Raw genomic sequence first — 15,394 nt, 5'->3', positions numbered from 1 at the left:
AACATACTTCAGTTAAAAGTGGGGAGAAAAGGGGCTGAGAGGAGGGGGCCCGAAGCGATAGTACAGCGGGTAGGGTATTTGCCTTGCATGCGGCTGACCATGGGTTCGATCCCCAGCATACCATATAGTCCCCCAAGCACTGCCAGGAAAAATTTCTGAGTGCAGAGCCAGAAGTAACCCCTGAGCATCTCCGGGTATGACTCAAAAAAAAAAAAAAAGAGGCTGAGGGGAGTAAATGGGAAATGCTGATGGCTGCTGAAGCTGGCAGAGGAAGATTTACCAGGTCAGAAAAAAAAAAAATCAGTGGGGCGGGGCTATTGGGCCATACCCAGAGAGCTCAGGTCTTACTCCAGATCTCGGTGCCTAGGAGTCATTTCTGATAACTACACAGTGCCAGGAATCAAAAAGAGATCAGCCACATGTGAGACAAGTAAGTGCCTTACCCCTGTACTACCCTCCTGTCCCCAAATCAATTTTTGTTTGGTCTTATTTTTGAATCACACTAGACGGTGCTCAGGACATGCTCTTGGCTCTATGCTCTGGCATAGCTCCAGGCAGGGTTTGGAGGCCCATATGGGATGCCAGGGATTGACATGGGTTGCCTGTGCACAAGGCAAGCCCCTGCTCTACCTGCTGTACTATGATTCTGGCTCTGTTAAAGTCAATCTTTTTTTTTCTTTTTGGATCACACCTGGCGATGCACAGGGGTTACTCCTGGCAGTGCTCAGGGGACCATATGGGATGCTGAGAATTGAACCCAGGTCAGCCGCATGCAAGGCAAATGCCCTACCCACTGTGCTATCTCTCCAGCCCCCTAAAGTCAATCTTTAAAGATAAAAAAACAAATGCAACCTTGGCTTATGATTAAACCCCATACCATGGTGGGAGTCCTGGGGGCCAGAGAGCCCAATGTAATGCAATAGTTCATAGTTACAGCAAGATTAAGCTGCCACCCACCTAACATCAAAGAGGAAACCTGAAAACGGGAGGGAGGCTTAGTATTTCCCCCTTTTTGTCTCCTCTTCAAAACTGGCTACACAAAATGTTTATCTTTTTCTTCCTTTGAACTGTGGTTTAATTATAAAGAACATGATGAGCAAACCATGCATCATTTCCTTCTCTCTTCAGACTGAAAGCTCCTCTCTAGCATAGACTATTTAAAGAGCAGTCCCACGAGGGGCTTAAAGTCTGGTATAAGACTGGAACCACAGCTGATTTGTGTGATGAACTTACTGCTTCCTTAAAACAAGTTAAGAATGAAAACAGACTGGTTGAAGTTTACATTTTGCAAAAAGTTACAAATGCTCATTAACACTGATTTAGGGCCAGACAGAGTATACAGTGGGTAGCGCACTTGCCTTGCATACTGTCAACCCAGGCTGGATTCCTAGCACCTTATGTGGTCCCCTGAGCCTGAGTGCAAAACTAGGAGTAAGTTCTGAGCATTGCCAGGTTCAATACCCAGCACCAACAGGAGTAATCCCAAAGCAGAAAGTCAGGAGTAAGCAATGAACACTGCCAGGTGTGGCCCCAAAATAAACAAACAAACAAAAATAGTAGAATGTGATTACAAGTTAAAGTTTAACATGCTTTTTAAGGCTTTTAAGTTCTTCGGTGGGGAGGGGTTTCTCCCCAACAGTGCCCGGGCTAGTGGGACCACATCCAATGTTACTGTGAGAGAAGGGGCGTGAAGTGCCAGAATTAAGCTTCAAAACTAGCTTGTATGCTTTGCCTAGTCCTTTCAACTATTTATTTGGTTCCAAGATGATTTTAATTTTAAAACAGTATCAAGTGTACATACAGATACAAAGAAAAATACTTAAAACTTTTATATGGTATAGGACTATAAGCATTTAAGCATTTTCACTTTCAAGATCTTTCAAACCTTTCTATAATATCAATATATAAAATCAGAAAAATATAGCAAAAATACCAAATTCACCTACTATTCTTTCTAATATATAAAGCAACTTTCACCATTAGTTATGTGATATGGATTAGAAGACTTTTCTGAAAACCAATATGCTCAAACTGTCACTGAAAATTTTATCAACAAACAGCTAAAAACTTATTTCAGGGGCTGGAGCGATAGCACAGCGGGTAGGGCGTTTGCCTTGCATGCAGCCAACATGGATGACCCGGGTTCGATTCCCAGCATCCCATATGGTCCATCAAGCACCGCCAGGAGTAATTCCTGAGCGCATGAGTCAGGAGTAACCCCTGAGCATCACCAGGTGTGACCCAAAAAGTAAAAAAAACAACAAAAACAGAACAAACAAACCTTATTTCAATGCTTTTTCCTACTTCAAAAAACTCACATCAAAGGGATGGAGAGAGATGCTAACAAGTAATGTCTGAGAGAAAAGTTTAGGTCCAAATAGAAGAGGGGGGTGGCTCAATATCTGTTCTCTGAAATGAACCGCTATATCTTTACCTTTCATCAGCCTTTAACATCGGTTGTTCCAGAAGTACAGTTTTTCAAGGAATGCTCTAAATAAACTGAAAACAACCCCTATATGCTTATCTGCACGAATCAATAGCTTATTTAGTCTACTCTAATTCTAGCCCTCAGAAAGGAAAACAATAGCTTCCTTAAAGACTACTTCCCTCTGATAAGAAATCATAGTCTTCTACAGTAGAGCAAAATAAAGATATACAGGTATGGACTAAGTTCTGCAATACTAGAAAGCATGATTAGCGCTTAAGAACCTTTCAACTGAATTGCCCTTGTTGGAAAACCGTTCAAAGTGAAATAAACAGTGCAATACCTTTGAGATTAATTATTAGCTAGTTACTAGAATAAGACAGCAGTCCTCAAACTCTCACCCTCTTTTCTGTTGTTGCAATGACTGTGGGGAGGGGGGGATCAGATACATGTCTGTGGAGTTCACCAGGGGGAACACATCAGGCTGTGGTGCTTGCACACTTGGCTATCTGCTCACACATGTACTTGCCAGGGGTCACTCTCCCCTCAGCTCCAGTGTGTGTGCATATTCTGGCTGTAATGCTCACCAGGGAGGCTGCAGAGCTCACACAATGAGCTCACCAGGAATCTCCAATGCCGCTTCACAGTGTTCACACACCTTTTTTGTTTGTTTAGTTGTAATGTTCACAGTAAGTCATATTCCTTTCATACACTCGATGGTAGTGTGGCCAGAAATTGTTTGGGGTGCAAGGAATCATAGAGAGCAGAGCTGTCAGTCACAAACATTAGAGTCCTGGGAACCGTAATACTGCATGTGGTAGCACTGGGAATTGAACCTGCAGTCTCAAGCTTACAAAGTAGGACTCTGAGCCATTGGCTTTCCCTTTCTTCTTCCTTCAGCCATTTTTTTTAATGATCCACAGAACATAGCATTTCATTAAAACAGTTACATAAATAACAAGCAAACATATACTGTATAGTATACAGTTATGTATTCTATTTTTATTCCACCTGTCATTATTGATTAATTTTGAGGTGATGTGTCCCAGGGATCAATACACTCAAGGTATGCATTCTACCAATAAACCATTATCTCTGACCTCTTCTTTTCTTTTTCTAAAATTAAAAGTCAAGCTGGCTGTGCCAATATAATTGATTTGATGGCCAACTAACGGTCACCATTTGCAATTGGGAAATAGTACCCAACAATATCCTGAGTGAGACCATTTCTAGAAACACAATTTAATGAGCGTTTTACCCATGCTTTTCTAAGTTTCAAGTAATTGCAGGTCTGAACACATGCTCCATCATCTCTGTGGGGGTGTGAGAAAATGTCTTCCCAAGTCTCAGTTCAAGTGAGTCCCCGATGACTACAATCTTTTCAACCACAAACAGGAGCTTGCAATTATCAGAGTTCTTTGTCTAATGGTAAGATGAGCCAATTTCTCAAGGTGTTACTAATTTCACTGTCAGCCACTGTCTCATAAACTTTGTTCTTCTCCCATTGCGCTTACCCTCTGACACTATGATGCCTGGGAAGGAATGCAAAAATAAGGGCAGGAGGGCCTACGTGGTGGTATGATGTAACGAATGAACTAATAAAGACGAAACTTTGCCTCAGCATATTAAAACATCTGAAAGTAACGGAAAAGGAAACAGGAAAGGAAAGACTTACTATTAAAAGTCTCTTCAAGTAAACATTACATATTTCCTATTGGCTAAAAGAATCACTTAAATCCATTTGAGGGCAGGAAAATGAGATCAATCATTTCAAGAGGTCCCCTCTATGGCTCCCTGAGTAATGTGATATATCCGTATCCTTTTGCGAAGACATCAACAATATAGATGCAGACATGTTGAAAAACATCAGTTATTCCCTGTGGGGGGAGAAAAAAATTCTCAAAATCTAATTCAATGCTGTTCTTCAATCTGCTGTAAGTAATAACTACTGCAACTGAAGAAATGATGAGTAAGGGGCCAGAACAATAGGACAGCAGATAGAGCATTTGCCTTGCATGTGTTCACCTTGGGTTGGATCCCTGGCACCTCATATGGGTTCTCAAAACCGCACCAGGAATGATTCCTGATGACAAAACCAGGAGAGAGTCCAGAGCTCTCCTGGGTGTGTCCTCCCTCCAAACAACTTTTTTTTTTTAAGTGATGAGCAAGCACTATGGCCAGTGTGGCTCCCCTCCCCACTGTCACCTGTGTGAGTACTACAATTAAGAGGATGACTCTGATGAGCCAGCAATTTCATGTAGGACCCCAAGTAAACACCATAATCAAAATGTGTGAGCAACACAAGCCTGAATATGACACCCAATCACTGCCCAGCCACAGAGGGAAGGAATGGGGTGTTAAAACACTGAAGTACAACAATCAAGTGATCAGGACTCAAAATGAGCACTGTGGACTGCTAAATCCTGAAATATATAAAGAGCTAAGTCCTCATCTCCAAGAGAGTTGTAAGACAGTTACAAGGTAAAGAAATGTTTGCAGAAGATTTCACCACACCACATGTCATACCCCTTGTCTTACTCAGGAAAACTCTCAACAGAGGACACAGCTGGCAATATACTGGTGAATTCTTCTCAATAGGCATATCCTGGGGCCACACTAGTCAACTCCCAGGGTTGGCTCTCAGAAGTGGACACAGAGAGACATCCCCTCAAAGGCCTTCTAAGATTCCTGACAACATGTGGAGAAATAGAATTTGGCTTGTAAAGGTCTCAAAATTATTCTAAAATTGAACAATGTCATGCTTTTTCGAAAGCAAATTTAGTGCCTGAAATAAAATTAAATTTATGCAGGCACACAAGTCTATTTCCACTACTGTTACAAGTGTTTTCGGGACCTCACATCAAATTGAACACATTGTTTGGAAGATGTTTCTTAATTACCCATGATAATTTATGGATAATTTTGTTGTACAGCTAAAAGCATAAATCGAAGGTAACTGATTTTATCTCTGTTGAAGAGATGCTCAGGACAAGGAAAGCACAGAAAATTGGCATGTGTATACATGTGTATGCTCAGACACACATACACAGACTTTGGGAAACACTATTAGCCTATGGTTATTTACCATTTTGCTTAAAGCTGAAGTTTCCAAGAAATTATTGGCAAGGTAAGTGACCTACTATATATCATAACTACTATCACAAATACATATCTTACTATATATCATAGATGTCATTTGCACACAAGTTCTAGAAATATTCATCAAAAATACTGAATCAAAATATGGATCTCTATACTACTGAATTTCAGTAGACGTATATGTGCATGGGTGTGTGGGGGGATTTGATAATGGGGCCATTCTCACCCATGTTTATGCCAAAAACTTTCATTGTTCTTTGTGGGACTTTGTTGGCGGACTGTGGTACATGGGTGCAATCTTACTTGTTGATATCTGTTCTTTTCCACAACTTTTCTGCTTTATAAGCATTAATGAAAATACTGGTGAAAGTTAGGAAAGAAAAACTCATACCAGGATAAATGAATTAGTTTGCAAAAACACCTATGTAGCTTTATAAAAATGGGAGGAATGGGAGGCTAAAAAGATTAGTACAGGAATTAAGGCACTTGCCTTGCATATAGCCAAACCCAGTCCAAGTCCCCCAGTTCCAGATATGTAGCACAATCATTTTTGTTGAGCAAGGCCAGGTGGGCCCCAAACACAACTCCCCACAAAAAAAAGATGGGAAAACAAAATAACAAGGAAATATTCAGCTGTTATCTTGTTTCAATGTTATTCTTTATGGATTTTTTTCCTCAAAATTCACCTAAAGTTACCATACATAAAAATATGAAAAACATTTATCCAAATACTGAGCAAACTTTAAATCTCTGGCTCCCAACAAGACAGGTTTTACTGTATAGATTAACAGACAAAGCAGACATAGCAGTACTTAAGGTATTTGTGACAATATGACTTCAAACAGTGCTAATGTCACATGTCTCCAAAAATGCCTCCAAATGATCACCCTCATGCCCTCAATGATCTCAGCAGGCCACTGAGTTGAGATCCAAAATGGTCTATTCTTACTTATTCTTAAAATCACCAGCACTCGGAGCTGGAGAGATAGTACAACAGGGAGGGTATTTGTCTTCCACGTGGCCTACCCGGGTTCAATTCCCAGCATCCCATATGGTCCCCTGAGCACTGCCAGGAGTAATTCCTGAGTGCAAAGCCAGGAGTAACCCCTGATTGCTGGGTATAACCTAAAAAGAAAAAAAAAAAAGATCACCAGCACTGACATAACTAATGGCAGGTTTCATGGTATATAGCCTGTTTGTAAAGGAGCCTCAGAGACGCCCAATCCTCTTCTGAGTTGAATTTACTTTCTTTTTTAAATTTTTATTAGTGAAACACCATGAGGTACAGTTGTAGACTTACAAATTATTGTGCTTGGGTTTCAGTTATACAACGATCAACTACCCATCCCTCCACCAGTGCCCATTCTCCACCACCACTGATCCCAGGATCCCTTCCACCCCCCATCCCCACAATCCACCCTGCCTCTGTGGCAGGGCATTTATTCCCTTTTGTTCTCTCTCTCCTTTTGGGTGCTGTGGTTTGCAAAAGAGGCACTGAGTGGCAATCATGTTCTGTCTATAGTCTACTTTCAGCATGCATCTCCCATCCTGGGCAGATCTTCCCAACACTCTTTATTTGGTATTCCCATCTCCATCTGAGCTGCCTTTTCCCCTAGCATGTGCTGATGGCCTCCAAGCCATGGATCAAACCTCCTGATACTTATCTTGGCTATTCTTGGGTGTTAGTCTCCTATTTTGTTACTTTATGTTCCCCAGATGAATGCAATCTTTCTATGTCTGTCCCTCTCTTTCTGACTCATTTCGCTTAGCATGATACTTTTCATGTAGTACCACTTGTATGTAAATTTCATGACTTCATCTTTTCTAACAGCTACATAGTACTCCATTGTGTAGATGTACCAACGTTTCTTTAACCAGTCCTCTGTTCTCAGGCACTCAGGTTTTTTCCAAATTCTAGCTATTGTGAACAGTGCTGCAATGAACAAACAAGTGCAGATGTCACTTTGACTATATTTTTTGCCTCTCCGGGATATATTCCCAGGAGTGGTATTGCTGGGTCAAATGGGAGCTCAATTTCTAATTTTTTGAGAATCATCCATACCGTTTTCCAAAAGGCTAAACCATTCGGCATTCCCACCAGCAATGAAGGAGGGTCCCTTTCTCGCCACATCCATGCCAACACCAGTTGCTTTTGTTCTTTTGGATGTGGGCCAGTCTCTGTGGTGTGAGATGATATCTCATTGTTGTTTTGATCTGCATCTTCCTGATGATTAGTGATGTATAGCATTTTCTCATGTGCCTTTTAGCCATTCGAATTTCTTCTTTGAGAAAGTTTCTGTTCATTTCGTCGCCCCATTTTTTGATGGGGTTGGATGTTTTCTTCTTGTGGAGTTCAATCAGCACTTTGACCAATGGAACAGGGTTGTATATACTGACATCTCCCCCCAAACATATGATCATCTAATCTTTGATAAGGGAGCAAGAAATGTGAAGTGGAGCAAGGAAAGCCTCTTTAACAAATTGTTCTGGCAAAACTGGACGGCCACATGCAAAAAAAAAAAAAAATGGGCTAAGAACTCTGCCTAACACCAAGTACAAAAGTAAGATCAAAATGGATTAAAGACCTCAACATCAGATCAGAATCCATAAGGCACATTGAAGACAAAGTTGGCAAAACCCTCCATGACACTGAAGCTAATGGTATCTTCAAAGATGTCAACGCCACTGGCCAAGCAAGTGAAAACAGAGATAGACAAATAGGACTATCTTAAACTAAGAAGCTTCTGAAGCTCAAAAGAAACAGTGACCAAACTACAAAGACAGTCTACAGAGTGAGAAAGGATATTCGCCCTATACACATCGAACAAGGGGTTGATATCAAGGATTTACTTAAAAAATTGTTGTTCTTGAAACACAACATATTTCCTACGACATTCAATAGTCATGTATGCAGCTTGTTTAAAACAGTGAAATAATTATTACTCTCACCACATTCTCTCAAAACTTAGCCAGCATTCCTATGCTGACTCAGGAAATAGTTATCTGAAGCTCATTATCTGCAAGGCACAGAACCAGATGCTGATGCTGAATTAAAAGGTTCTAGTTCATGTTTGTTATCATGGATCTTGGACTCCACCTTTCTCCCTCTTAACCCATTCTCCTCCCTCCCCACCTCCCTGCCAAAACCAAAAACAACAACACACTCCTCCCCTTCAATTCACACTAAAAGACAAGTCTGGCAATTCTTTCTGGATTTAGTATACTAGGGCTGACAGAATTTGTTTTCCACATCTAGTTAGAAATCAGATGTATGTTTCCCCCATTAAGTCCTTCTACTCCTTTACCTTCAAGGCAAGTAACTTGTTTATATAAAAAGCAGAAAACAAACATCTAGAAGATAGCTTCAACATGAGTCTTAGGTTGCAAAAATAAAAAGCTAAATTTCTTCATAGTCTAATGAAAATATGTGTGAAAGTTTAGCAGTAGTTTTCTTTTTGTCATAAATGTCAGATTTCTAACATATCAGAATAAGTTTCTCGGGGCTGGAGCAATAGCACAGCAGGTAGGGCGTTTGCCTCGCGCGCAGCAGACCTTGGTTCGATTCCCAGCATTCCACATGGTCCCCTGAGCACCACCAGGAGTAGTTCCTGAGTGCATGAGCCAGGAGTAACTCCTGTGCATCGCTGGGTGTGACCCAAAAAGAAAAAAAAAAGACAGAATAAGTTTCTCTATTTTAAACCAGTATTTTCAGACTATTTTCCAACAACAGTTGGGTCAGACATATAATCTTACTCCTTTACCTTGCACAAGTCTGAATTCTCAGATAGAATTAACTTTGTTAACAAGAGGGCAGGGACTGTCTTTTCACTGCACCCCCACCCATCCTCATTGAGCTCTCATCACCTCCTCTACCCCAATTTAGTACCTCTGAAGCACTGGCTACTGATCAAAGCACAAAACTACTCATGGGGGGCTGGAGTGATAGCACAGCGGGTAGGGCGTTTGCCTTGCACATGGCCAACCCAGGTTCAATTCCCAGCATCCCATATGGTTCCCCCAGCACTGCCAGGAGTAATTCCTGAGTGCAGAGCCAGAAGTAACTCCTGAGCATTGCCGGGTGTGACACCCCCCCCAAAAAAAAAACTACCCATGGGCCTTATATTATAGTAAATTTGGAAAGGAATTAAATAAAAGAATAAATTCTAAACTCTGTTGGAAGATGGTAGTGAAAAAGAAACTGAATGTAGAGTTCTGATGGACTGTGGAGGGTACAGGGACAGTCCTCATTTGAACACAGACTGACAGAGAATATCTGGGTAAGATTGGTTCAGGTAGAGAAAACAGTCATGCGAATGCTCTTTGACTGATACCTCTGAGAAATAGCAGCAAGTCGGTATGGCTGTGTATAGGAGGAAGCATGGTGCAGAATAATAAAACTGAAACAGTACTGTAAAATAATGAAGTGTAAGATACTTGGCATTCATTGAGTGCTCACTCTGTGCTAAAGGCAATTCCAGACAGGTTATGGAAAATATAATGCAAGGACTTCTGTGTTAGTTCAAAGGGCTGGGACACATCTAACTGCACACATGAGCCCTGGAGTGCTTAGTCTCCTTAGGGGTTCGCAGGAACCCCTAAGCACTGGGCTCGAAATGGCCTGAGCATCACCACGCATGACCCCAAAACTGAAAGCCAGAAGCTCTTTGAATAAAGTGGTTCTTTCCAATGCCCCATTCTATCTTAATAACTTTAAAAAGCTACTATTAGTTTAACTTTTCCATGCATCTTAAAAATAAGACTTCTTATAAATGTTGAAGGTTTGGTTTCAAAACATGGATTCAATCTGTTAAGCTATCTCTGCTTCTCATAAATTGTTGTTTAGTAAGATTTTCAAGTTTGCTCCAGTAGCACATTAAAGGGTTTAATTTCTGAGATGGAATGTTTATAGATTTTGTGACACTCCTTAAAGCTCATATTATGCTCAACAACATCCTTTGATTTGTTCAAAACGGCTTTTGATATAACCTTTCTGAGTGTTTTTGAGTGCACAAATTAAGTCGATGAGGGGCTGGAACAATAGCACAGCAGGTCAGGCACTTGCTTTGCACATGGCATAATTGAGTTTGATCCCTGGAATCCCATATGGTCCCCTGAGCAATACCAGTCATTATTCCTAAATGCAGAGCCGCAAGTAGCCCCAGAGCATCTCAGAGTGTGGCCCCAAAACAAACTTAAGTCTACAAGACCATAAACAAATCAGCACCTATTGTTCTACTTGCTGTACTCTTCCTTCTGCTGTACTTACTAAATAAAATTAGTGGGAATCTCTGCTATACCTTTATTAAAGACTTTGGTAAACACTTTTATTAGTTTCCATTCACTAGGAAATAATTAGAAAATGTCTCCTACACATACAAATACTGTTCCGTTCATATCACGAAATATTTACTGAGTACCTCTGCCACTTATGACATCCATAAGGACTAGTCCAGTTGCTGTCCCGGGAAAGTTGGAGTCAGGACTGGTTCTGTGACAGGAATGACAAAGAAACCACCAGAATACACTTGTACTTATTTTTTCAAAAGTCACTCATTCAAAATCTTAGGTAACAGTTGGACTTATGTCTAACAAAATAAGGAAGTGATGACTTAGGAATCAACTTTCCAGTAGTAACAGATTAGAATTAGACAAAGTTTTTTCAGCAACTTTTTTTTTTTGCTTTTTTGACTCACATCCAGCGATGCACAGGAGTCACTCCTGGGTTTATGCACTCAGGAATTACTCCTGGTGGTGCTCAGGGGACCATATGGGATGCTGGGAATCGAACCTAGGTCAGCTGCATGCAAGGCAAACGCCCTACCCGCTGTGCTATTGCTCCAGCCCCTACAGCAACTTTTAAGTAACCAATTTTGTATGGAGACGTTTTCTCGGGATCAACTGTTTATTTCCACTCTTGACTGACAACTGACAGAATTATAAGTAGGAATCTTAATACCAGTTCCCAATAAATTTGAAGAAAAAAACCAAGAATTTTTGGTTAGTTCAAAAGTATCACATGAATTAAGGGTTTTTGGTCTATACAAAATTTATAATCATGGTAATGACAAGACTAAATTCAAGCCTATTGATTAATCACCATTTAATCAACACAAATGATCAACTTACAAATGATCTTATATAAGATCAAAAATCATGTGAAACAATCTGCTTAAATACCTAACTTTAGTTAGGTAAATCCAGAAGATGATAAATGGGAGTAGAAATAAGCCCAAACATCACTCATAAAGTAATAGTTCTGGCAGGTGTGATGAACGAGATGTGGCCACTTAATACATATACTGAGCAAAAGCACCACATAGGCAAGCAAACATCAGCCTTACAAAGGAACCAGTATAATTCAAGTGACATACGATTCCAACATAAAGGTTGAAGAGAGGGGTTTAGGCTCAGGACTGCATGTTATAGGCCCTGGTTCCATCCAGGGTACCAACACATGGTTTCCCAAGTATCACACTGGGTACGTAGCACTAAAGATGCTCAAGCACCAATGAGTGCAGTCTTGACGACCTGGAGCACCAACCACAAGAATAGCCTGGGTATCCCGGGCATGCACTGAAGGACCCAGCAACAGATTCTTGCACACTGGCTTGAAAGATACATCCTCCCCCCTAAAAACGGTTTGAATAGTTTTGTTGACTATTCTATCACATTCAGATTAAGTGATCACATATGTTTCCTGGAATATACACAGTGAATAGAAGCCTAACATTAAATTGTCTGACTCAGATGGCAGCACTTTATCAAACCTTAACAATGTAAATTGTTTCCATCTCAAAGCTAACTGAAATCTGAGTTACCTGGGAGAGCTTCTTAAGAGTGCAAATTCTTAGGGTCAGAGAGATAGTACAGATCGGAGGGTAAGGTGTTTGCCTTGCACAAGACCAACATGAGTGTGATGTCTAGTACTCCATATGGTTCCCCAAGCCCCAGGGGAATGATCCCTGAGTGTAGAACCAGGAGTAGGTCCTGAACACTACAATGTGTATCCTCTCCCCTTCTGCCAAAGAGTGCAAATTTCTCGGTCCCATCCATTGGAAATTCTGATCCCCAGTGCAGGGTTGAGCTTTTACAGAGTTTTCAGAGTGAGTGACGATCAGGCAGTTGCAGAGCCAAGAAACATGAGACTAAGCTGACTCCAAAAATAATCAAGGCAAAATGCAATAGATGATGTCTTCTTCCCCTAAACAGACTATTAATGCTATTTATTTATTTATTTATTTTTGCTTTTTGGGTAACACCCGGTGATGCACAGGGGTTACTCCAGGCTCACACACTCAAGAATTACTTCTGGCGGTGCGCAGGGGAACATATAGGATGCTGAGAATTGAAGCTGGGTCGGCCGCGAACACCCTACCTGCTGTACTATGGTATCGCTCCAGCCCTTAAATCTATCTTTAAACAAGGGGTGCATTAATATTACTTGGGATCACCACCCAAAGTCATGGCAAGTAGCATTTCTTAAGACCTACTATGTATGTGCATATTTTTAAAAAAAGCTGAAAAAGAATAGTGATCAAAGGTTAACTGGCAAAATCACAGATGTGAAAACTATTTCAAAAATCACTGATTATGCCATTTTTGCTCAAGAGGTATCAGCACTGGTGGTATTCCTAGATTCTTTTCAGCAAATGTCCCAAATCTAAGTATTACTTTCTGTGTGATTAATGCGACATATGATCATTATAAAACCTCTATTTGTTCTTTTCCTGCCAGAACTCTCTGTTTGAGTGTTCACTGGGCCACAGCCTACGGTGCTGGGGAGGGAGGTGTTCGAGGGGGATGGAGGGGTGGGGGTGGTGGAGGGTTGGGGAATGCTATGCTGGGGTGAGGGGCAGTTTATGCTACATATGAAACCTGGCCTTTACATATTTGTAAGGCATGTGGTCTACCACTTGAGACACATTCCCAGCCCTTATTGGTTTAATAGGCTAATTTATAGAATGTTTCACAGCATACTATATAAAACAACCCTTCTCCATCAGTCAACTGAAATAAACTTTAAACTTTATTAAGATCTAAGCAATCACGGTTTCTTAGAGAACTCTTCTAGGAAACCACCCAATTACCAAGCCGATGACCATGTTAACATCTGAAAGGTCATTTGGAAATATGGGGCCAGATTAAGTCAGCACAAGACCACATTGTTGGGCCAGTTACCGATGTACAGTATTAACAGAGCCTCACCCAACAGTGAGTTACTTTTTCTTTCTTAATGCTTAAAACCCACACGATCTAAATCTTACATGTTGGATGAAAAGGTACATTTTGTGACTTCACGTTGTGCCTATACATGCTCTGCTACACTGTGGAGGCATTTTGTCTAAAGTGCAGGAACTGCAGCCAACACCATGGACACCAATATCTTCATGTGAAAATGGGTGCATGGTTCACTGATAGAACCTTGGTTTAGTTTAGTTTTTGATACTTTCTGATTAGAACACATAGAATGGGGAGAGAGAGCTGTCAAAATATTCACTACCATTAAGTTAGTTACCTAAGGGGGGGGGGGAGATTGAGAGAGAGAGAGAGAGAGAGAGAGAGAGAGAGAGAGAGAGAGAGAGAGAGAGAGAGTCCAAGGATGTTGAAGGTCAGCTGGGTTGTGGGTTAACCAAGTCCAAGACCAAGCCAAGAAAAGACCAGCGTGGTGGGGAGTCAGGTCGTTCGCTCGGACGCTCAGTAAAATGATTCCAAACTGGGGGCACCAGCAACACCCTCGCGGGAAGCGCCGGGGCTCAGCCAGCGCGGAGCACGCCGCAATTCCAGCCGCGCCACTGCAGGTCCCAGGGAGGCAGGAGGGAATCGCGGCCGCCCCCGGTCCCCTCTTCCCCTCGGCGGCGCGACCCCCACCCCCACCCCCCGGGCCGTGTCACCTGGTCCCGGGGGCCGGCGGCGCCGTCGGGTAGTGTGGGAAGCCCAGCTAGGTGGGCTGCGGGACGGCGCGGAGAGAAAGTAGGGGCGGCGCCGAGCCGCTCCCCGGGTCGGAGGCGGGGGATCGAAGGAGTTCGCGGGGGTCGGGAAGTAGGGAACGAACTTCAGATCCGAACCCCGGTGGGCCGCCCGGGCCAGGGCTCGGCGCCACCGAGCCCCCCAACCGCCCGCGCTCGGACGCCCCCAGACAGGCCCGGCGCACCGCCCCCGCCGCCCGCGTTCCACTCACCCGGCTCCTGTGCCCGCAGCTGCAGCGGGGCGGAGACCGCGAGCAGCAGCGCCAGGAGGCCGCGCCGGGCAGCCCCGTCCGGAGGGTTCCCTCGGCGGGCGCGGGCCACCATGGCCCCTCCCGGCGCCAGCTTGGCAGGCTCGGCCTCCCGCTCCGCCCGCTCCGCGCCGCCGCTGCTGCCCGGCCCGGGCACAACCTACGCGGCGGAGCGCGGCGACGGGACTGGGCGCGCCGCGGCCGGGCACCGAATCCCATTGGGGCGGCCCCGGGCCCAACCCGGCGGGGGCGGCTCCCGCCCCGCCCCGCCCGGCCCCGCGCTCGGCCCCCAGAGGAGGAAGTGGCGCTCCCGGGCCGCGGCCGGCCGCCGGGCTGCAGGCGGACCCCGGGGGTCTCCTCGAGGCACTGGGCGACCCCGGCTCACTCTTCATTTCCTGCCTCCTGTCCCAAGTGCACTTGAAGGTCGGACCCACGGGGACACTTGGCCGTGGGCCTTTCCCCTGAGTCACCCCAGGTCCAGAACCTCTCTAGGATCTTCCCTGGAGAGCTGGAGCACAGCACGCGGTGGGGGGGGGGGGGGGGGGGGGCGGGAGAGATGATTCACCTGTCACGGGTGGGCACGTCAGAGACCGTAGCCCTGGGGAGCTCCAAGGACTGTGAAGATGGAGCGAGATGGTGACATTAAGGTCCCATTC

At 43.6% G+C, this 15,394-nt stretch overlaps 1 protein-coding gene across 1 annotated transcript in view; it reads right to left on the bottom strand.

Annotated features, from left to right (window-relative positions):
• Window positions 1-14,915, bottom strand: part of DCBLD1 (discoidin, CUB and LCCL domain containing 1) — a 79,260-nt gene extending 64,345 nt beyond the window's left edge. The window contains exon 1 of the mRNA XM_056125218.1: window positions 14,703-14,915. Within this exon, the coding sequence (XP_055981193.1) occupies window positions 14,703-14,814 (112 nt within the window). The 5' untranslated portion in view covers window positions 14,815-14,915. The remainder of the gene's footprint in view (window positions 1-14,702) is intronic.
• Window positions 14,916-15,394: the final 479 nt, after the last annotated feature.

Source organism: Sorex fumeus, unplaced genomic scaffold (assembly GCF_029834395.1).
Source record: "Sorex fumeus unplaced genomic scaffold, SorFum_2.1 ptg000054l, whole genome shotgun sequence".
In the NCBI taxonomy this organism is placed as follows: Eukaryota; Metazoa; Chordata; class Mammalia; order Eulipotyphla; family Soricidae; genus Sorex; species Sorex fumeus.
This window is presented reverse-complemented; position numbering and strand designations above follow the sequence as displayed.